At 36.2% G+C, this 23,127-nt stretch overlaps 1 protein-coding gene across 1 annotated transcript in view; it reads right to left on the minus strand.

Annotated features, from left to right (window-relative positions):
- Positions 1 to 1,971: 1,971 nt before the first annotated feature.
- Positions 1,972 to 23,127, minus strand: part of Mtpn (myotrophin) — a 34,778-nt gene continuing 13,622 nt past the window's right edge. The window contains exons 2-4 of the mRNA XM_046434133.2: positions 22,381 to 22,494; positions 21,456 to 21,539; positions 1,972 to 5,126 (exon numbers count right to left, since the gene is read on the minus strand). Coding sequence (XP_046290089.1) covers positions 5,040 to 5,126; positions 21,456 to 21,539; positions 22,381 to 22,494 — 285 coding nt within the window. The 3' untranslated portion in view covers positions 1,972 to 5,039. The remainder of the gene's footprint in view (positions 5,127 to 21,455; positions 21,540 to 22,380; positions 22,495 to 23,127) is intronic.

The raw sequence follows: 23,127 nt of genomic DNA on the forward strand, positions 1-23,127 counted from the left end.
GCTCAAAAAACATCTTCTGTAGCTATTTAAGTAAAAGCCTTAAGAGAAAACCCCCTGTGGCTGATTTGTGACCATCTGCTTAGCATCTGGGGAAGGAACTGGCTGAGTGACACCCACAAGGACAACAAAAACAGGAGGAAGTGGCCAGCTCACAGTGTGGAGAAAGGGGGACATTCCATTCCAGAGCACCTGGCACAAGGCTGCTGCTTCTGAGCCACAGGTGCAACCACTGCAAGGGTGTCCAGCCCCTCAGCAGACTCACAGCAGCACTCAGTCCCCTGGGGGGGCCTTCCTGCTGCTGCAGGATTGTCAGGCACACAACTTAGTGACTTCAAGAACCCACAATACTGTTAGGAGATGGGCTCATGACCTCTCCCAGGAATCTTTTGTCCCCCTTTGGAAATTCAGAGAAAGGACTTAGGTAGGGCTCAAGACTGAGGAATTCAGCTATGGAAATACTGCTACAACAACTGATGCACATTAGAGGAGAAAAAGGTTAAGATTCAGCCACTTCTGCTGCCACATATTGACGTCTTCCACATTCTCTCTCTCTAGGAAGCCATGCCTGATGATGTCCCCTTTATAGGCTTTCAGCTTTTTCTCTCCTTTGTTCTTGTACAGTGGTTCTTCTTCTTTAGTGTGCATCACAATCACCTGGAGAGCTTGTTCCAAAGGACTGTTGGGCCTAGCTCCAGAGTTTGATTCAGTAGCGTTTGCTGGGTTAAAAAATGTACATTTCTAGCAAGTTTCCAGGTTATGGTGATGCTGCTGGTTCACGACCAGTTTTGGAATAACCGATCTTACAGAAAGGAAAAATCAAAACCAAAAAAAAAAAAAAAAAAAAAAAAAAAAAAAAAAAAATATATATATATATATATATATATATATATATATATATATATATATATATATATATATATATGGCAGTCTGGTACACTGCTGTGTGAACATTCTGTGCTAGCTGTTCTCTAATCACAGAATTCCACTCTAGCTTGCTCCTTCCTTCAGACGTGTGCTTTTCATTCTCTTCAGTCTATGTAGAAAGGGGTTCTGTTCCCTTTAAAACACAAGTGAAGCGGGCTGGGGTTTTGGCTCAGTGGTAGAGCCTAGCACGTGCAAGATCCTGGATTTGATCCTCAGCACCACATGAAAATGAGTAAGTGTCCAACTATCACTAAAAAATATTTTTAAAAAACATAGTTAAGCATATTTAAACACCTTCTTTCTAGAACCCAATTAAAATGGGAATTTTTGAAACATTTTCTGTGATCATATCCTCGTAAAGACACATAGGCACCCTGTTTGTACGCTGGCCAACAACATGGATGTTCTAAGACAGCTTTTGCTGTATCTTTGGACTGGCACAGATTTTTTCTATCATTAATGGGCCACTTCAAAAATAAACTAAGCAGCAGTCTTCTGGTGCTGACAAGCTTACAATAGAATCAAATATTTCACATATAATCTTGCTGATTTCACATATAATCTTGCTCAGTTTGTGATTCAAAGTGATCATTTCATCCTAAAAAGAACACCCTAAAAGAGCTGGTGATCATGAATTTGGAAAATGTGTATCTCCAAAAAATGTGTAGGAACTTAAATGTGCAATTAATGTGTGGACGAGGCGGACTGTGACTGTTTTCTTCAAGTCCAATGACAAGTTTGATGTTGTCAGCTGTATCTAGTTCCCAGTTGGCCAAGAGGGTTGTTAAACATTTACAAATTACTGCAATGAGTGACTGGTGCAAAAAAAAAAAAAGTTCAATGACTAGGAATATTTTCTCCCACTTATTATTATTATTTTTTTTCTGGAAGTGGAATAAAATAATTTAGATTAAGAGTGGGATTTACTGAACCCAAGTCAATCAACCAACCCAACCTTGAGTCAATCAAGGTTCTGGTATAGTTGTAGAGAAGACTTGAAAAGGAAGGCAATAGTAACTGAGGGAGAAAAACACTGCTGACATTAGCTGTAGCACAATTCAAGTTTATTCCATTTGTTCTTGCAACACAAAACTGAAACACAGTATTATTTAGCATTCGGATGTACATGAACTAGGATACTTATGAGAAACCCAATTGTGTCAAAAGTATGACATTGTGGAAAAACGAACTCAAATATATCAAAATGCACAAAGCACTAGTCTTTCTCCATTACTGCTTAGAAAGATATGATTGTTTCTCCATTTACAAAATAGAATCAGGACAATTTAAATTTTTAAAATTTTGCATGCAAACACTGCAATTGCTTATTTATGTAGGAGGGCACTCTTACCAGCTTCTTCTATACACAATTGAGTATACAATATTGCATGGAAGAAAACAGCAGCTCAGTTGAAGTTTCAGGGAAAAAAAACCAAACAAACAGGTACATGTAGATTTAAAATCCATTATTTGGGGAAAGAAATCAGTGAATAAAGGGCCTACTCGTTTGCAGCTTCCACACACTGCACCTACCTACTACATTGCTGTGCCCAGCTGGGTTTAGAATGGTGAGCTGTGCAAAAAAGAACTACGTGGAGACTCAGGTGCTGTGTACAAACTCTAAGTCTATAAACACCAGTCTGCAGCTGCAGGGGGAATTTGTTAGTATCCTACTGTAAACAGGCAAACAACCTGTTTTTACTTGTTATAGTGCATACAAAATAACTGATTTAATACAAAACTACTGAACATGCAAGATTTTTTCTGAGATGTTAAATAGTACTTCAGTGGAGAACAAAACTTACTTAACCTTTTGCTAATGCACGTAGTACCAAAAAAACAGACATGGTTTTAGCTTTACTCAAAATATGAACATAAGTGTTGTGAATTTCTCTGCCAAGTGGTTCAGAAATACATTATAAATAACCTAGTTAAAAAAAAAAAGAAAGTGTAAACCATCTTGGTCAGTCTATTCTATTCTATGTTTATATGTTATTTTCTCAAGCAATTGCTTCATAATTATGGGGTTTACAAAATGGCTGAGAAAGAAGAGGGAAGGCGAGATAGCCTCTACTGCATTACAAGGAACATCAGGATAAACCGTACAAAGAAGCCCATAATGACTGCAGAAAGCAGACCAAATTTAGGAATGATGGGATGGTGCACTCTCTGCAACAGCCAACAACAATACAACACTTGCAAAGTAAAGGTGAAAATTGTGTGAAGGGCAAAATTCAAGCCTTAAAAATAGCATTACGCCAAGAGGTGAAACCACCCTTTGTATTATGCTGATAGTTATAGACTGACAGAGTGCCCTCCATTTCCAATCAGAATGTCCAACTTCTAATAGGCTGCATTAAGACAGCAGAATTTGCCAAATATAAAGTATTTTAAACCACCATTTTGTGATTGTTTTCTTGGACATAGGAAAATTACAGGGTTAGGCTAGTTGAAAGTGAAAAAGCCACAGGATAAAAAAAGGGTTCATGAACACACACACACACACATACACACACACACACACCAACCAACCAACCAGCAACTGATTAATAAAATTTGTTATTAGCCAGGAGCTGACTGTTCTTGATAATAGTTTAACCCTGCTGTAGAATGCTACATTGCCTTAAAAAAATCATTAGTTCTATATTATCCACAATCTGAATATAAGTCCCTAACCCACCCTCCCCCCTTTAAAAATTTGAGGTACATTCAATTATTGCATGACTCGGCTAAGGAAAGACCCTAATATTTTAGTAAGCCTATATGAATGGCAAGTCAAAGAAATCTCAATATTTTAAATGCAAGATATCAAATTTAAGGTTACATGTTTAATTTTACTGCTCATGAAATAAACATTTGGAGATGTGTCTTAAATTTTCTGCAATTCATAAGAATGCCATTTCAGGGCACTGTATTCTAAGAACACAGAATAGATTATTAAGTTGTTACACTTTATGCAATGCATGACTTACAAAAGAAAAGAAAGAAAAACACATTATGCAGGTGGGTTGGCATGTTCAGCAGAAGCCTGTCCACAACTCGGGGAACCTGGTAACAAGCATATCTCTGTAGGGATGGGGTTAAATTTGTCCAAATAGTAATCTAACCCCAGTGATAGCTTTGGTGCACTAAGTAATCAGCATCCAAGATGGGTCTGAGAGAGGCATTCCAAAGAATGTTCCTTGATTCTCTAAACATAACTGAGGTCAATTAATTCAAACAGCAAATGAAGAAAATCCATAGGTACTAAGAAAACCTTTCTCTCTTTATGTGATACTAACACGCTTATGGCTATGATTCTATTTTTAAACCCCCTTTTACTACCAGCAGGAGTTTGAAAGTGTTTCAATGTTACATAAATGTCTGACTCTACAGGAGAAAAAAAATACGCATACTGGAATGGTTTCTCCTTTAGATTTCTAAAATTTAAGATTTTATAAATAAAACTAGTCAGTTTTATCTAAAGAGACATGAAATCCTCATGAAAGGGGAGAGAAAATCCAAAGTTCAGTCATCCAGCAATTTAGGAGTGTGCCCCTCCTCACCTTAACTGAGCTTTCACATAAAGCTTAAAGTCACTGAGGGAAGATTTGGTTACCAACCACAGGCAGCGCTCTTAACTGTGCCGGGAAATCCCCAGGAGAGTGCATTCTTAAGGCAGAAGGCTGTAGCTAATTGCTTATCTCAGCACCCTAGGTTTACATCGCAGCAGCCACTACTGCTCACAGGTAGGGCTGCCAAATAAGAGTTGGCCTTTGTATAATCAGACCTTCAACACAATCTAATTAATGAATTAGCTAGGAAGCTGGAAAGGTCAAATGTTCCTGGTACATTGTGTCTTTGCTCTCCCTTGGGTATAAGCTGTGTATTTTATTAGAAATGGAAAAGAGGCTGGCTTGATCAGGAATCCTGGTAAAATCCTGATCCTGGCTTTTCCCCTCCTCCAAAACATTGTTTTTTTCTGGTAGTCTGATTTGTTATGAATTTCTCTCTCCCCTCACCCCTCTGAAAGTATTTAGCTGAAGAAGCTGGCAGATAGAGAGTGACAGACAGACAGGCAGCAGTGTGAGGCCACAGGAGAGTCATTCTTCCCAAGTTATCAGTCCGTCCATCCATCACTGGAGAAGAGCTCTGATTGCCTGGTTGTCAGTGGCTTCAAGGGCGGTCAGTCCATCTGGACCTTTCACTGTCTTATCAGCACCCTGGAAAAGAGAGGGAAGAGCCTTCAGCATTAAGTGAACCCATAACAGGGTAAAGAAAACACAAGAGTAGATTATGTGGCATAGGCTAATGTTTACACTGAGAATTTAAAAAATTCCCCTGCTGGAATTCACTGGATTACAGAAAAAGAAACAACAAAGAATTTGGTGAGGTTATGGATTAAATTGTAAAAATGCTATATTACTTTTTAGGCACCAGAAATAATAAGCTACAAACACAACTTGGCATTAACACAAGCAATGACTGGCTTTTGTTCATACTATTATTGCATATTTACCCCATTAAGCTTAAAAAATAATATCCCTCTGTGTGGTAGGAAACAAAAGAAAGACATTTTTGCTAAAGAAAGTACTCCTGTGATAAAATTATTTTTTTCTTCTCTGCAACATTTTTCTCTACAGTGGCTAAATGTTATGTATGTTAAGAACATATGTGATACTGATCATTTTACTTAGGAACACTTAGCAGTAAATGATTGGGATGTGGGCTGTAAGGAGGCTGCTCTCTAAACTAGGGAAATCTTCAGTGCAGACTCCCGACTGCTCTGAGTGCTTCACCTGCAGGTGCTGTCCCGTAGTGGCTCTACGTTCTTATCTGTCAGTCCTTTCTAGAATGAAAACTTCATGGGAACAGGAATCCTGTGTGACTCACCACTGCATCCCAGCACCTAGAAAAGTAAGTGCCTGGTCCATGGTAGGTAACACACTTGCTCCCAAGCTAGGTTTGAACCTTCTAGCTCCCAGAGACAATATCCTACCATCTGAGGGTTCTCTTCAAGGACCCCTGCCACAACCAATAGTTATTCACCAGGCTCAGCTCCGCCCAGCTCCCCTCGCCAATCTCTTGTTCTTCTGTCAGTTCCGAACCCTAAACATTTGTCTACATGTAATGTAAATGGTACCTTAGAGACCCACTCTAGTCAAACTTATCTGCCTCTTTTCCCATTAATTCATATGTGCTCCCATCCTACAGAATTTCTCACCAGTTCATGAACATTCCATGAGCCATGCCTTCATACACATGGGGCTCCATAAGGAATGTTTTATCCCATTTTCTCTGGCAAATCCATCCATCCAACCAAGAATCTGCTGAATGTTTGATGTGTACTTACTAAGTAAGGGACTAGAGAACCAAAGAAAACCCAGACAGAGTCTGTCAATCTGGCTGATGTGGGAGACTGACAAGTCAACATGGCACAGTGGGGTGAATACAGCAGCAGTATCATTCCCTGGGGGTGGTGGTGAAGTGGCTCATAAATCAGAAGAGGATGCTGTGGGAGGGCATGAGGGCTAAAGCCTTCCTGGATGAAGTAGTGCTTGGGCTGAGTCTTGGTGAGTAATAAGCTGATTAAGTATAAGAGGGAGACGAGGTGACAGATATCTGGGAAGTCTTAAATTATCACAAGGTCTTCCTCAATATCACTAAGTCTATATTTTCATTTTCTAATTGAAATTAATTGCTTCACGGAAGACATGAAACTCAGTCAAGTGGGAGAGAAATCAGTGAGAATTTCAATTCAATGTGGTAAGCTCCTGCAACAAAGGTTAAATAACAATAACTGGGACCACTGCATTAAAAAAAAATGATTTCTTACTCGTTTTGATGGCTGTTTTTTGTGACTAGCACTGGAAACTATAATTCTGCATTATTAAAGAGTTACATAATGTGGCAAGCCATCAGTTTATTTCCTTTCTTTTGATAATAGCACTCTGAGGATTCTTTTGTCCTCTGCAGTGTGACTCCTAGGATATAAATCAAGGAGCCATGTACTTTTCCCTTGTCCAGTGTTGAAGATTTGTATAAGTCAAACAGGATTTTCTCTTAATTTAGAATCTCAGGTGGAGAGACCAAAAGAAATTAGAGGTTATTTATCATTGTGGTGTCACCTGGATGACAAGCTGAAGAGTTCCTACTATTCAGAGCCCTGGTGTCACCCAGCTGCATTCTCTCTCAACCTGATCCTCCAGCTTTCCCTGTGATTTCATGACTAGTCAAAAATTCCTTTCCTACTTGTTGCAGTCAATTTCTGCTATTTGCAGCCAAAATATTTAGCTGATAAAATATTTAAAAAATTTTTAAAATCACCTTTCCTCCCAATTATAATATCCAATTATGAAATAAAACTCAGAATACACAGAAAAACAATATTCTTAATCCTGCAAGTCAGATGCAATTGATAATTCACATTTTAAATGAAATTAATAAAGTACTTAATATATTTAACAAAGTGGAATCAGTTCTAAAAAAAGACAATGAACTGGTTTTGTCAAATGGATAAGAGTATTACAAGAAAGTTTTTTTTTTTTGTACTTGATGCAGCTATATAGAACTTAAATATATTTGTTTATTTATCATTTCTCTGAAAAAACATTTTTAATTGTTTCAGTGATTACTGCCATAGCTTTAGGTGATATATTCATGCTGAGTTATTAGCTTTGGATTTTTCTCTCTGACTTCCTGCTATGTAGAAGAGGCTTCAGTTCACCACCATCATCTTCCTGGGACTCTTTTTTATGTCTGAAATGCCATTTTCTTTCTTCGTATTATTCTATCAATTTTGATAGTATCTTATCTCTCACACACTAATTTCATAAGGCACTTTCTCTTAATTTCCCGTCATACTCTCTAACTTGTCAGCATTTCTGTTTTTTAAGATTAACTATTCTGATTTGTAAAAACTGTTTTCTTATTGGTTTATTTTTATAGTTAAAAAAAAAAAGAACAATGTTTAAGTTATTTCTAGGTAAACACCATCTGCTGTGGCACTTAGCAGAATACTATGATTAGTTTTCTCTCTGTTGTTCCAATACTGCAACCTTCTGCTATCCTCACAAGCGACAGAACTGGGAGATAAATCCCTGAGTAGCAGCCTGAGTTTTTCACAGTACTGTTTATTTATTTACAAATAACAAATTTCTAAACATATATGTTAGTTCCAGGATAAACCATTATAATGTGTAGAACCTAGAACGCACTGGATTAAACTCAGTTTATTTCTCTTTCATCTCAGTCTAGTGCTAACTGCATCAATATCAGTAGAGTGGCTCTGTCACACAAGGTCATTTAAGGACTTGGGTTCCTTCTACCATTCCTTGAGTACCTCTGCATCCCTATGGCTGAAGCTGGCTTAACTCTATACCTGCTTCCAGCCCTCTATATCAGGAGTGGTGGGGTAAGTCCACAGCAACTGGCTTCACATTTTAGGTGATGATTTGCAAGTGGCACACATCATGAATGCACATCCCAGAGTAGCCCCCAAAGACACATTTATTGCAAGGGAAGGTGAGATAGAAGGACTAACCAGCTGCCATGTGTGCAACTAAGACCTGGGGTTCTCTTCCTAAATGATTGAGGAAGAAACAGATATGGCAGACAGCCTACAATCTGACTCTTACTGTTCTGAAAATAATTTGGAATAAGTCATCGATGTCCTCTTAATACCAAGATCAATCACTATCAGCAGTATTTGAACAGTGCAGCCCTCAGTCTCAAGACACTAGGTCCATATTCTGTCTACCCTGCCTTGCCTTCTCCCTGCACCAACTCTTTCAATTCACCCTCGCCCCCTCTTTCCTTGCTCTCTGGCTGTCCTATATATATTGCTATTTTTCATGGTTCTTCTATTTGGAACTCTTTGTGACTTGCTCAAGGTGTTTTTCATTAGTCTTCTCAGATATGTCAAACCTTTATCCTTATCCCTCAGATAGTCTAATTCCACTCTTAATGTGGAATTAGCTGCCTTGAAATTTAAGCTCATGTATACATATTGGCTTTGAGTTTTCATCTACTTTCAGTCCCATAAATACCTCAAATTCAACTTCTCCTAAAATGAATCTACAACTTTTCCCTAAAAACTCACTCCTTTTTCAGTAATCTCCATCATGGTGAAGAACACTACCACCTTCCAAGAACATGTAGACATTATGCTCTTGTTGATCTCCCGAGTTGTCCCACAAGACACCAAGTCACTTTTCTTAACACTGCCCATCTGTCTATGCTTCTCCATAGCTCTCTTAGTTTGGTCTTCATGTAAATATTCTGATGCAATAGCTTCCTTTCTCTTCTTTCTTTTCTTACATCATGCAACTCATACCCCACACATCTGTCTGGGTAATCTTTCTCAAACGAAAGCTGACCACACTGCTCACCTTCCTAAGCCTATGGGCACCCTTGCAAAATAGAACGAAGACAAATAACATGATACAAAAAGGCACATTTGCTCACTACCTACTTCTCTAATCATATTTAGTGCTAAATTCCTTCTATCCTACATTGAAGCGCCAGAAAAAAATTCTACCATACCCTACTGCATTGTGATCTTTTTTGTCCTGTGACTTTTCTCATTGTGGCTTCTATCTGGCCTATATTTAGAGCTTGATTCAGGTGATAAAGTTTTCTTAAGTAGGAAAAGCTGCTATGGCCAAATTAAAGTGGCCATAGCAAACAGCCTGGTCATCGTTCCAGAGAGTAAAACTTTTAAGGCAATATGAGTAATTTATTGATTTTCAGAAGTCCTACTTTTTGATATCAAGTATTATTTAATAGTATATGGTAGAATGTAGGAAATGTTAAAAAAATTTTAAGTCATCTTATATCTGCTCATGAATAGTTTACAACCTCGTTGGAAAGATAATCTGTACAGGCATGAAACAAGAAGAATATATCTCCTGCTTGTTACCTTTTTTTACTTTCCTCCTCAGATAGCCTAATTCCATTCTTAACAGGCACAACTAGGTCAAGAAAACTGAATTAGTAGCATTTTAGAATGAATTAGTAACATTTAAGAATGAAACTCTTAAACTTATATTAATAATGTGATGTTATTTTCACAAAGGGATTTTGTGGCAAAGATGCTGATTACAGTTATACCAATCAACTATTAGCATATGAACCAGTTTTGCTTCGATGCACATTAATATGGTAAAAATATACATGGACCTACCTATCTATACACCCACACGTGTGTGTGCGTGCATACACACAGAGTATTAGTGGACATTTCTCGTTAAAACTGTTTTACAACCTTAGAATATAACCCATTTCTTCAGAAAAAAATTTAGCGACCATAATTTAGAATAGTTAATTCATTTGTGGAGAGAAGGCAGTTTAAAATCAAACACAAACTGAATGCCTGAAAGGACGAAGACAGCAGCTGAGAATTAAAGCCAATTCAAGGGACATGTGAAAGGAAATGAATAGACTGTATTTATTTTGTTTGGTAGTAAATGTTTCATAAAGAGGTTGAAAAATGTAAATTTTTATTCTTCCCTTTATGACATACTTTTCCAGGCTAGTATTCCAGTGAATCTCATGTCATTTGAACTAGGAATTGAATCTAAAATTTTATAAAACTGTTGAAACAGCTTTCCAGGGTTTAAGCTCTATATTATATTCTGGAAGCATGCTAGAGTCCTCAGTTAGAAATTCCTACTTCAAATATGTATTGTTCTCAGTCCAAATAAAATCAGAAACAAAACCAAAGAGCAGGGAAAGTCTCCTGAAGAGGGTTACGCTAACAGCAGAAACATCTGACAGAATTTTGACATGACTTGTGTAAACCAAAAAAACAAAACAAAACAAAACCCCAAGCAAACAAACAAAATCCCTTAGACTGAATCACTGCTAAAGCTTAACAGTGGACTAGAGTTATGAATAACCACACAGTAAAACAGGCCCAGAGTGTATGATGTTGATAAGTCTTCAAGGAAAGGGTTAACCAAGTTTATTCTACGTAAGAGAACTGTACCTAATATCCTTAAGAAATTTTCTATCCAAAATAGCTAAAATGTTTTTATTCTTACAAAGGCATTTTTTTCTTTTCCACTGTATTTGTTACTACCTGAAATTAAATTACATTCAATCGAAAGTACATTTTGTATACTTGCTTATTCCATCTTCTCCTTTAAGAAAATGAGGTCTCCAAGAGGAGCAGACTTGTTTATGTTCTTCATCCATATATCCCCAGTATTTAAATGAATAGACTGTATTTATTTTGTTTGGTAGTAAATGTTTCATAAAGAGGCTAAAAAATGTAAATTTTTATTCTTCCCTTTAACCATCCGATTAACTCTTATTCAACTGTTACATTCTCTCTGAAGCCCTTTGGGAATTTCCCAGGCAGCTGGCTCCTCCTTTAAGTCCACAGCCTGTTATTGATCATACCAATATGCCCACTTTGACTCCTCCCTCCTTGTTTTGCTCTACTACAAAAGTTGAAGAGAAATGGAATTCCCACAAATGGGAATATACATGTGGCCACCTCACACAATTTTTGGCTTCTCTTATAGTGGGTTATTCTTTAACTCCTCCTTCTTTTCTGAAAAACAGACCCAAGGCATAGAAGTAAGGTAATCATCTAGTAACCTACGACCAGAGGGGATGGAAGGAGGCGTGAGGGTAGGATGATGATGCACACAGTGGAGCCAGTTGTACTACATATCTCAGACATCTCGATATGAGCCACTTTCTTGTTTAGATTGCTACAGTAGGGGCTTTTATTGTGGCTGAATTTCTCTTACAGCACTTATTAGAGTCTACAATTATCTGTAAACAAACTTCTCTTTCCCAAATTAGGCTGAACTCAATAAGGACAGGGTTCTTGTTATATTCATCTCTGTAACTTTAATAGCTGGATTAATGCCTGGTATTCAGCCAGGCTCAACAAGAATTTGTTTTAAAAAATTCATTTCTAGGTCACAGTGTAAATATATACTGAGTTACAAATATTACCCTTAGTGAATACACAACACACACACAAACACCACACAATTAAAAGGAACAAGTATCTCTTCTACCATCCTGAATATGTACCACCACTTCTCACTATATTAAAAAGAATACTGCAAGATATTTTCAATCAATTTATTGCATATTAAAACAGTCCTGAGAAACTGTGCTATGTTCATAAAGAATCTGTTACTGGACTGGGAGTATGGATCAGTGGAAGAGTGCTTGCCCAGCATGCATGAACCCCTGTGTTTGATACCTAGCAGTGCAAAAAAACCAAAACCAAAAACAAACAAACAAACAAACAACAAACCACCAAAAAACTTCAATAAAATGAAGCCACAAAACAATAAACCACCACCCAACTCCATTATTTCATGTTTGTGGGGTGTCTGTTTGCAATTCCACAGTGCTATTGATAGAATATTGAGAATCTGAAAACTTTCAACTGTTTGAATGTACACTTCTATGTTACAATTGCCAAAGAACTTACACAGTTCAATTTTGGCGACTACTAAAAATGAATTTGGCATTTAGTGACATTAAAAAAAAAATCCAAATACCCACAATTGTACATGTTGTATAACTGTATTTAGTGGTACAGGATCTCATAGCATATTTAATTTCATAATTAACTTACACAGTGATAGAGGAGACAAAATAGTGTTTCTGGATACCCCGGAGTATCTAATATAATACAAAATATGCAATGTGAACGCCATGTTCCACACATTTCAAAACTGCCATGTAGCAGGTGACCTTAACTACATATATATATATATATATCCCCCCCCCCCACAGCAGTCTCATAAAATAGGCACTGTTAACTCTATTTTATAGACAGGTTCTTTAGTTCAGAGATTAAGAAACTCGCTAAATGTCAGTCAGACCGACAGTGGGTTGTTGAAGGGAAGAATAAACATTTACATTTTCTAGCCTCTTTATGAGACATTTACTACCAAACAAAATTATAAGACTGACTCTAAATCCTGTGTTCTATGAAATCTTTAGTTGAAAATCATCTATAGCTTCTTGTTCCAAAAATGTGAGGAAGAGTCCCAGACTTAAGAATTTATTACCTTTAGATATTTGTACCTTATTTGTCTCTCTTCAGGAAAATGAATATCTTTGTAAAATGGAATAAATACACGAGATACCATCTCATCTGTGGAACACTTTGAGGATAGAGAATATCTGCAGACATTCAGTCCACAAGTCAATTCAACAAGCATTTACTGAATTTCTATTAAGTACCAGATGTAGTCTTTTTAAATAAAATTTTATTGACTCACAGTCACACTCATTCATTTACGTGTAGTTTAGAGCTGCTTTTGTGCTATGGTGGCTGCAACAGTAGCTGTGACAGACCACATGGCACAAAAAGCTCAAAACATTTACTATCTGCCCTTTACAGAAGACGTTTGTTGACCACTGTTTTAGGGTATTAAGGAGAAGGAACAGACTACTCCTATTTTCACAATCTATCTAGGACAGAGGAAAGGCTCATTTATGCAAATGTATGGCAAGTACTGTACTAAAAATAGAGGGACAGACCACCCACTACCTTCTTTGATGAACACTATTAATCCCACTGAGTTCGGATGTCAGTGACTTCCTGGTTATCAGGTTATAGGACTAAGCTTTAAATCCAGGCTTTGTAACTTCATGGTCAAGATCCTCCATTGCAGGATTCTGCCTAATGACTTGCTCCCTACACAATGGGTTAGGGTTAACTACAGCACTGGATGTGAACTTTACACTTGACAACAGCCAAGTGTTGCTATTGTCTGATCTCTTTCACTTACTTAAACAAAACAACAAAACAATTCTTGCAGCCTCAATTAACTCTTAGAGGTAGGTACTTCAAAAGTTTTCCAACTAACCACTGCAACTTACTCACTTAACGGAAACTAACAAATGAAACCCACACACACATATGAGCCACGAGACACATTTTACGTTTCAACTTCTTATTTGGACACAGTGACCACAGTTCATTTTCAGTTGCAGATAAAATGGTTGTGGATTTGTTCTTATGTTACTCACTGTAAAAAAAAATGATTTTAACATTTCTATTACAACCATATTTTAGCAAGAACAAAAAGATTATTTAGAGGTTTCAGAGAAAAACTCATCATAGAAATAGGAGGATGAAGTAAAGCATAAGTGAGTCTTCAAATGACTTCTAAGGACACTCAGTATTGACCTGTTGTAGTACTTCTGTTGTAGAACATCATAAATTTTAGATGGAAATTTGTCTATACTTGAAAAAATCTGTCTATACTTGAAATTTGTCTATACTTTATGAAAAGTTATTTTCATAAAGCTTATGTTTTTCAGGGAACCCCTGTTCCTGAAGAGGGTCTCCCCTTTTCTGAGAAGCACATCCATTCTGACTAGTTTTAGCATCTACTGAAAATTTATGATATACTGGGGGCTTTGCAACAAGTGGCTTATATCCACATTCTTTCAGTTATCTACTTTGCTTTAATGTAGTAGTTATAGGCAGGCTCTGAAGCCAAATTGACTGGATTTGAATTCTAACTCCCTTTCTGTTATGGTTTGATGAGATCCCCCAAAGTTCATGTGTGGAAAACTTAATCCCCAGTGCAACAGCTTGGGAGGGAGGGAGGACATATCAAGAGGTGATCAGGTCAGATGAGCTCTGCCCTCACGAATAGATCAATGCGGTTCCTGGGGAGTGAGTTAGTTATTGTTAAAGTGGATTTGTTATAAATATAAGTCCAATGTTGTCTCTTTTTTCCTTTTCCTCTTCTACTTTCTACCACAGGATGATGCTGCACAAAGGTCCTTGCCAGATACTGGTACCATGCCTTTGGACTCCCCAGTCTCCAGAGCCATGAGACAAATTTTTGTTCATTCTAAATTACCCAGTCTGAGGTATTCTGTTAAAACAGCAGAAAATAAACTAAGACACCTAGTCAAGCTGTGTGATCCTAACTGCTCTGTGCCTGTTTTCCCAATGACAAAATAGGGAACACAAATCATGCCTAATATGATTATTGTGATGATAAGGTGAGTTTATTTATATCAAGCACTTAAAGAAGACAACATTATGTTGGAAATATCATTTTATCGTGAGCTACCTTATACTTATCAACTCTATGTGGTAAGTACTGGTCCCCTGTTACAGAAAAAAAAGCTATGCTGTGACATTAAAGAACTTGCCAAAGTCACAGAGCTATTAAGAAGCTGAACTGAGCACTAAACTTAGGATTGTTTGGTACCATGACACACAAATGTGTCACTAACTGAGCTACATGAGTAAAAACAATGAGCTTACAATGGACACACTTGTGTATGAGGTATATAAAACCTATCAAAACAGTAACAATTGATTCTTCAGTTATTACAGAGTAAATTTTGTAGTAATCATTTGGGTAGGCCCTTTATGATGCAGTCTCATCTTAAGGCAATTCAGAAAGATACTGCAAGGCTCAGTAGTCCAAACCTTAACCATATTATATGGAACAGAACTTTGGTGGTTTGAAATAATAATAAATGTGTGCTTGAGAATACGTGAAGCTGCTTATATTTTATGGAAGCAGGGCAGTGAGTAAATTGAATAAAAATTGGCTCTACCAACAAGCACATCTATATGCATATGTTCAAAAGGACTGATTTTCAACACTTATATACATTTGATTCTTAAATACAGCAGCGAAATCTGTACTGTAACATACTTCATTGTGAATCAACAATACTGGTACTTGAGAGAGATATTCAAGTGGTTGCTTGATTTTAAAAAAAGAAAATATATTTATTGAAAACATCAACAATAATAGATAAAATGGTTTTCTGATTTCTAAGCAGACTGATTTTTTTTTTTTTTAATATCAGCAAATAAGAAATAGTTAACTTAAGAGTGGTCTAAAACAGGGCTGGCAATGTAGCTCTGTGGTAGGACACTTGCCTACTCTGTGCAAGACCCTGGGTTTGATCCCCAGCACTGCAAAATAACCAAACCAAACCAAACCAAGTGGTATAAAAGAGCTGTGAGTTACCAAAATTAGTGTTGCACAATAATCAGGGGTTATACATACATAGATTTTTTTCTTGTAAGGTCAGAGTGGACTTCCTAAGGAGATAAATTCTTTGACAGTGTGAAGCAGAGAAAGATGAAAACAAGAAAGCAAAGTTTCTCTTGGACTTCTTCCTCTCAGATATAGCTTAGTACATCAAATATCTCTAGTAACAGGATGACGATACGATGATATATAATAAAAAATTAAGTATGCTGTCAGTTTATTTTTGTAATCTAAGAATAAAACTAATTATAATGCTTAAAGTTCTCATTAAATTTTCAATTTATGGTATTTTGATTTTTGATGTTAAGATACAACATTCTCTGCCACTCTCCCTTCTTTATGTGGCACTGGGGATTGAGCCTAGATGTTCTCTATCACTGAGCTACACCTCTAGCCCTTTTCATTTTTTGAGACAGGGTCTCACTAAGCTGCTCAGGCTGGCCTTGAATCTGAGATCCTCCTGCCTCAGCCTCCTGAGCTGCTGGGATTACAGGTATGAGCCACTGTGCAAATGTAGTATCTTTAAAGGATTGACAATAGAAACACTGCTCCACAATCCCCTAGAGAGGATTATTTAGAAATGGTTTTCCCTAGGATTAGGAAGCAAGAATACTGGACTCCTTAAAAATCCTTTATTATCAATTATGTGTTATAAAGGATTACATAGAAGGAATTTTAGTAAGTACTAATATTATAGAAAGTTTAATATGCAATAAATATATTAATTCATACTAATATGTATATTATTAATATAAGAAATGTCCAACATGATAATGTACTGATACTTTAGGCAAACAATTATTTCTTATAGAATTGTTTTGTAAGCACAAAAGTAGACTAAAATGTCACATGTAACTTGAAAATAAATGAATTTTTGAATTTATGAAAGCCTATCAGATAATTATGGTTCAAGAATACTACTTTTATAAATAACGTGCTCATTGCATCTTGCTATGAACCAGGTATTTGTGATTTTAATCAGTTTAGAAATGAACGAACGACAAAAGTCCTAGAGCACTGTCCTATAAGCTTGTGCGTGACTGTATAAACTAATAAAACTATTTGAGAAATAAGTGCTTGCATAATTGAACTTGTATCACTTGGGAAGAACTGTTTTGTCATTGAGGGCTGAGGTTTTAAAATGATGCATAATATAAACTCTAAAACTATATATGAGTATCAGCAGTGGTTGGCTGGCAAACTATGGCTTGGATACTTGTTTTTATAAATGAAGTTTTACTGGAACAAAGCTGTGCCCATTTACTGATGTACTATCTATGGCAGCTCTGGAGCTGCTGTGGCAAAGTTATACCTGCCATACCAGGCATATGTGACTCTTCAAGAAAGTTTGGCTACCTCTGTACTAGAGGATATTTTTAAACTGTATTTTAAATATCCCCCCCCCCCAAAAAAAAAAAAAAACCCAACCCTTCCTGGTTAACATTTTTAAGGCAAAAAAGAGTACTTTATTCAACTAAGATAATTACAATTCTAAATGACACATGATTACACAGTCTGTTCTTGTTTTGATAAAAACAGGCTGAAGTGTACTGGGCTTGGCCTTTATTCTGACTGCTGTGCTCCTAAGTTCCACTTCTCTACCAAGGATGTCTGTTTTACACACCCAGTACAGCTTCTTTCTTATGCTCTCATTCTTCTGCTGCTGTTACACTTTTGAGGGTGCTACTTGAGATTCAATTTTAGTCTGTTTCACCTGCTTCTCCTTTTCCTTGTCTTTTCTCATCAGTTTTGTTATATTTCTCATATGCTTTGGATACTCATACACCAGGAGCTTTTGAGTGTCTGTCTTCTATCTTATATGTTATTATTCACCAATTCTTCAGTGCCAGTTAATTTTCATTTCATATTTTAATATTTGTTTTGATTTATTCAGGTATTAATTTCTTTTTATTATTCCTTCTTGTATCTGCTTCTTCCTGAAGTGCATCCAACTTATCATTCCATTTGGTGCTCAAGAGTACTGAGCTCCTCTGGGCCTGGAGAAGCCCTACAGAAGTCCTGGATCAGCTCCTACCTTTTGCTTTCTTGTGCATATTTAGAAATGTTTCTTTTTTGCCCCTGTCTTTGCCTGCTTTCTATCTTTCAAGGATTTGCTGTTTCTTGTCTAATGAATCCCCTCTTATGGTTCAAAGCAGATACTGATTCATTCACTTTAAAAACACTTTTTCTGTCACTGGGGACAAAAAAGGGGATAGTAGAACATGAGCTCAGACATCAATCTAGAAGAGGAATTCCTTCATCTGTTAATCTCTACATTTTTCTAATTTCCCAATTCAACAATTAAACATGATGCTGCATGAAATTTTACCTGCAAATATGTACAGGCTCGATTTCTTATAACTGCCCTAATTTTGAAAGGCAATCTCAAGTAGTAGAAAGAATATAGGTTATTGAATTATACATCTTAGAACAAATCTTGAGTTCATTATATTGTTTGGCCTTCAGGCAGTCAAATTTTTCAAACATATACAGTTTCCTTATCCATAAAGTGGAGATAATATACCTATGTACTTGAATTAACAGTAAATTATAAGTGGTATAGTATATCATTTACAGTTTGATTTAAAATATTCTAGCATTTTTTGTTTGTGTTTTGTGATCCTCTTCCATTAGTTGTGATCCTGCTGTTTCTAAATTGCTGTTTATTATTTTTTTTCTTTTGTGGAAAAGCAAGCTTTATTTCAAAGTAATCCAAGAAGAGAAGAGCCGTCAACGGGAAAATATTTACAAACTGGATGGGAGCACACAGATACTGTATCCATTTAGCAAAGGCTCAGTCAGAAGTCTCAGCATAAATTGCTGTTTATTATTCTGTCTTTTTTCCTATGCTAATAATGATATATATCAGCTGGATAATATATTAGCAATGTCAATGATTCTGGAAACCGTAAGAACTCAACTGTGACAAGAGGCAGAACTGGACTTAATACAAATATTAATTGTAACTTTTCTTTTAAAAAATATTTTTTAGTTGTAGCTGGACACAATACCTTTATTTTACTTATTTTTATGTGGTGCTGAGGATCGAACCCAGGGTCTCACATGTGCTAGGTGAATACTCTACTGCTGAGCCACAACCCTAGCCCTGATTATAACTTTTAAAAGATGGGGAATAGCCCTATTTTAGCAATTAAGGATTTTTCAAAGAGGACAATTGGTTTTTTTTTAAAAAAATTGGCTAACAAAACCATAGCATGTCCATTAAAGAAGATCACACAATCAATATCAAATTAATTAATTCTGAGAAAGCAGAACTAAAAATTTCTATGCTGCTTTCAAAAAGTTTAAAGAATTCATGTAAAACAAATAATGGTTCTAAAGGGTTACAGTCAATCTTCCATCAATAGAGCCTTTGCTGAATGTCTTTTATTTGCCTACAAAAACAAGGCTCAAACACAAACTTAAAGGACGATATAAGCAAAAGAAAAACCAAACTGCTTGAAAGTTATAATGATTTAGCAACACAGTACATACGTGTGTGTGTGTGTTTGAGAGAGAGAGAGAGAGAAAGAGAGAGACAGAGAGAGGGAGGGAGAGAGAACTTTTTAAAGATAACATATAAGGGCCTAATGTACATACAAATCAGCTGGACTTTCAGGAATTCTTTATTTTAGAAGATTCCATAACAATGAAAACTTACAACCACAAGGTTTCAATAAGCTAGAACACTGTGTTTGGAGACTAAGGTCTACAAAGCAATGATTTGGGCCCTCTCAAGCACAACAATAATTATGTTTACCTAGGAGGAAAAAGATGACTATCAGAAAAAGAGTATTTACTCTGATATAGATCCAGATACAGCTAAAAGGAAAGAGCATGCTTAGGGGTAATGCATGTAGTAAATAACTCTAAGTTAAAAGGACCCCACAGAAGTTTTTATTTTCAGAAAAAACCCTTGGGTGAGCAGAAAAGGTCAAAGGAAGAGGGGAAAGAGGAGCCATTCAGTTCTTTTAGTATATGCTCAGCTAGCAAATAGGCAGAGGCCATGAGAATTAAGTGACACTGAGGAGGAGCAGAGAGACAGACATCAGATCTTGGTCATGTGGCTTAAACCCAGGGTCACATTGGGCCTCAGCTGTACAGTTATGAGTCAATAAGCTCCCTTTAATTTGTCTGTCTATGCTGGGTTTAGGTATCTGCAATACAGATAGTCCTTACTAATATACTATTGGAATTATATCAGCCTTTCATGAATTATCAATCTGTACTTATAGCCCGATTGACTACTGGAAACATGTTTTTGATATAGTAAGCAAGAAATATTTCCCCAGGGATGAAGCTGGAAAACATAGTGACTGGAAATCTTTGTGAGCATACCCTATCACAGAAGCTGTTCCACCATAGTAGCAAAGAAAAACATTTCCATTTATTTTGTTTTTTTGGGGACCCATACCATTTGCAGCATGGTATATAGTACCTAAAAACTGCTGTTAATATATACCCAGAAAACAAAACAACAAAAACCACATATTTAAAGAAATCTAATAATTGTGTTTAACAGGAAGCTAAGTATAGAAAAAATTTTCTAGTTTTAGAGGACCTGAATAAATTGACTTAGAACCATATCTTTAAAAAGTTGTCAACACAATGTTAGAAATAAAAGTGCCACCTCTTTCCCAATTCTCTTCATACCTTATTGAAATTTAGTTAAAGGAACACAAAATCCTCTTTCAGTCTTAGTTATAATAAAAGCTACTATTTATTGAGCACTTATTTGGCGTCAGGCACTCTGGAAAATGCTTTATATACATTTACTCTTTTAATTTCTATTCTTCCTTACTTTTTTTTTTAGCAGGTTTTATTCTAAGATCCCAAATGAGTATATTATGAATAGCATTTTTCAGAGAATGGTCATAGAATGGCAAGCTTGGAATTAATATTGGTGTCTTATTTTATAAATATTTCTTACCTTCCAACATCTAATATAGCTAGAATGTCTGCTACTAATTGGTTACTTCCTAAGGATGGATTCTGGAAGTCCATTAATATTAATAGCAAACACAAAAAACGAAACAAAAAAACCATTGGAAATCTCCAGATTTACCACTATCTCAATCATATCAAGTAACGAGATGACTTAGAAGTGTCCTTACTTACAGCAAAATGCCTCTAATGATCTTGCTTAGTATGGACTATGGAAACTGAAACTTAATATCAAACCAGTGCTACTCAAAGTGTGGTCTGTGATCCAGTGCCAGGCCATAAACTGTTACTCATCCATGACATTTTCTACATCCCTAAGTATAATGTGCTTATTTCAGCTAACTGTTTTATAAGATTTTCTTGAGGAAGAGACTAGTCCAAACTCCTTTCCCACATGTCCACCAGGAACTGATAACAGTTTGTGGACCAGTTATTTTGAGTAAAACCATTGTAGATCTCAATTTTAGATACTACCTCAAGTTTTCTATCCTGTAGGCATATGAAATTAAGTAAATTAACAATTAAATACTTAGCTTAAATAGTTGCACAGTAATGGGGGAAAATTGAATAAAAATGAGCAAATAACCTCACCTTTGAGAGAAGCAATTTCACACAGGAAACATGACCCTCATAGACAGCAGACAGAAGAGGGGTGATATGATGTTTATCTGGAGCCTATGAAATGACAAATAAAGAGAGAACCTTATCCTCTTTTCATTTCTTCCTTCTTTCTACATCTGAGGCAGGGAATTCTTGAGAATATTCATAATTAATAAACAGTCATTTGCTTCCACAGAATAAGTTTTTAGTCTCTTAGAATGGTAACAAGTAGCCTTGGAAGTTTGCATAGTGGAAGGAGTGGGCTCTTACCTCAGCTCAAATCTTACATCTGCCACTTACTGTGTGTGATTAGTTACTTAGCCTCTGTGAGCCTAAGTTTCCTACTACTGTAGAAATGCCAATGTGATCCAGGAAGGAAGAGATGGATAGACCATAGCACTTTCCCTGAAATGTGAAAATCTCATCTTACTTGCTGTTATGGTTACTTAAACAACTTTCTTAAAGTCTGAAATGCAGAAGTTATAACAGGCTAGAGTCCAGAGATGACTGCTTCTGTCTGATTACTTCATTACTGACCTTTGCCCCACAATCCCGTTTAAATGTAGACTATGACTACAGAGTCCTATGTTCCACTACATGACAGCATTTGCTACGTATAGACAGTGCTAACTCCTCAAGATTTAGAACTTAAAAAGCAATAGCCAAGGGGGAAACATGAATCCTTAGTTTATTAGCTTAAAAAAGTCAGTTTGTTTGGCTTACTTTTTAAAAATTCCAACTATATTTTGAAGTTACAGGAAATTTGGCATAATTTCAGCTGTATTATTAGAAGAGGTTTCTGTGGGTAACTATTTTACAAATCTATAGAAAACAATTACCCAAATTATATGTAAAAATTTTTCCTAGAACGATATACGTTATATATGTTATGTATTAATGTATACTCTTTACATACATTAATATCTGCTCCTTTCAGCAGCAGAAATTCCAGGATTTCAAGCTGTCCACAATCTGCTGCATAATGAAGAGGCTTCCTTCCACCTTCTAGTGTCCGATTGACGTCTTCTCCCTTATAAGAGAAGCCAAATGAAAACGTTTATTCTGACAGAAGATCGAAGAAAGAAAATGAAGAACAATTTTACTTTCTTAAATTTAGGCTTAAGTTTCATGAAACAATTATCTTTATTACAAAGTGAAATAAAAACCCAAAATGAAATTTTGCATGTTAACATACAGAATTGTAGTAATTCAAATCATGATTAGTTAAACTGAAAACAATACACAATTAATAATACTAAATGTAATGAAATATATTACTGTGCCCCATCATCTCTAAGGAATTAAAAAAATATAATGTCAATGGGACCACAAAAGAAGTTCAGGTATTGAGATTCTGTACATTTCATATAATATGCCCTTTAATTCTATAAAGAAAGCAATGCTATTTTTTGATGGAGGCAGCTATCATTATCACAAGTATTAGCTATTAGGAATTCAACAAAATAAAATTCATTCATTCTTTCAACTTTTACTAAAGTCCCATTGGACAGCAGACACTGAACTTGGTGCTGGAAAGACAAGGGTGAGCAAAATCAAACATGGCTTCCAACTGCATAGAGCTCACCTTAACATCAAGTGCGTGTGTAGGAGATATTAATAAAATAACCATACAATGAAATATATAATTTCAAAATGTAAGTGC

The sequence above is a fragment of the Marmota monax genome, unplaced genomic scaffold (genome assembly GCF_021218885.2).
Source record: "Marmota monax isolate L192 unplaced genomic scaffold, Marmota_monax_Labrador192_F-V1.1 WCK01_AAM20220418_F8-fsc00122, whole genome shotgun sequence".
In the NCBI taxonomy this organism is placed as follows: domain Eukaryota; kingdom Metazoa; phylum Chordata; class Mammalia; order Rodentia; family Sciuridae; genus Marmota; species Marmota monax.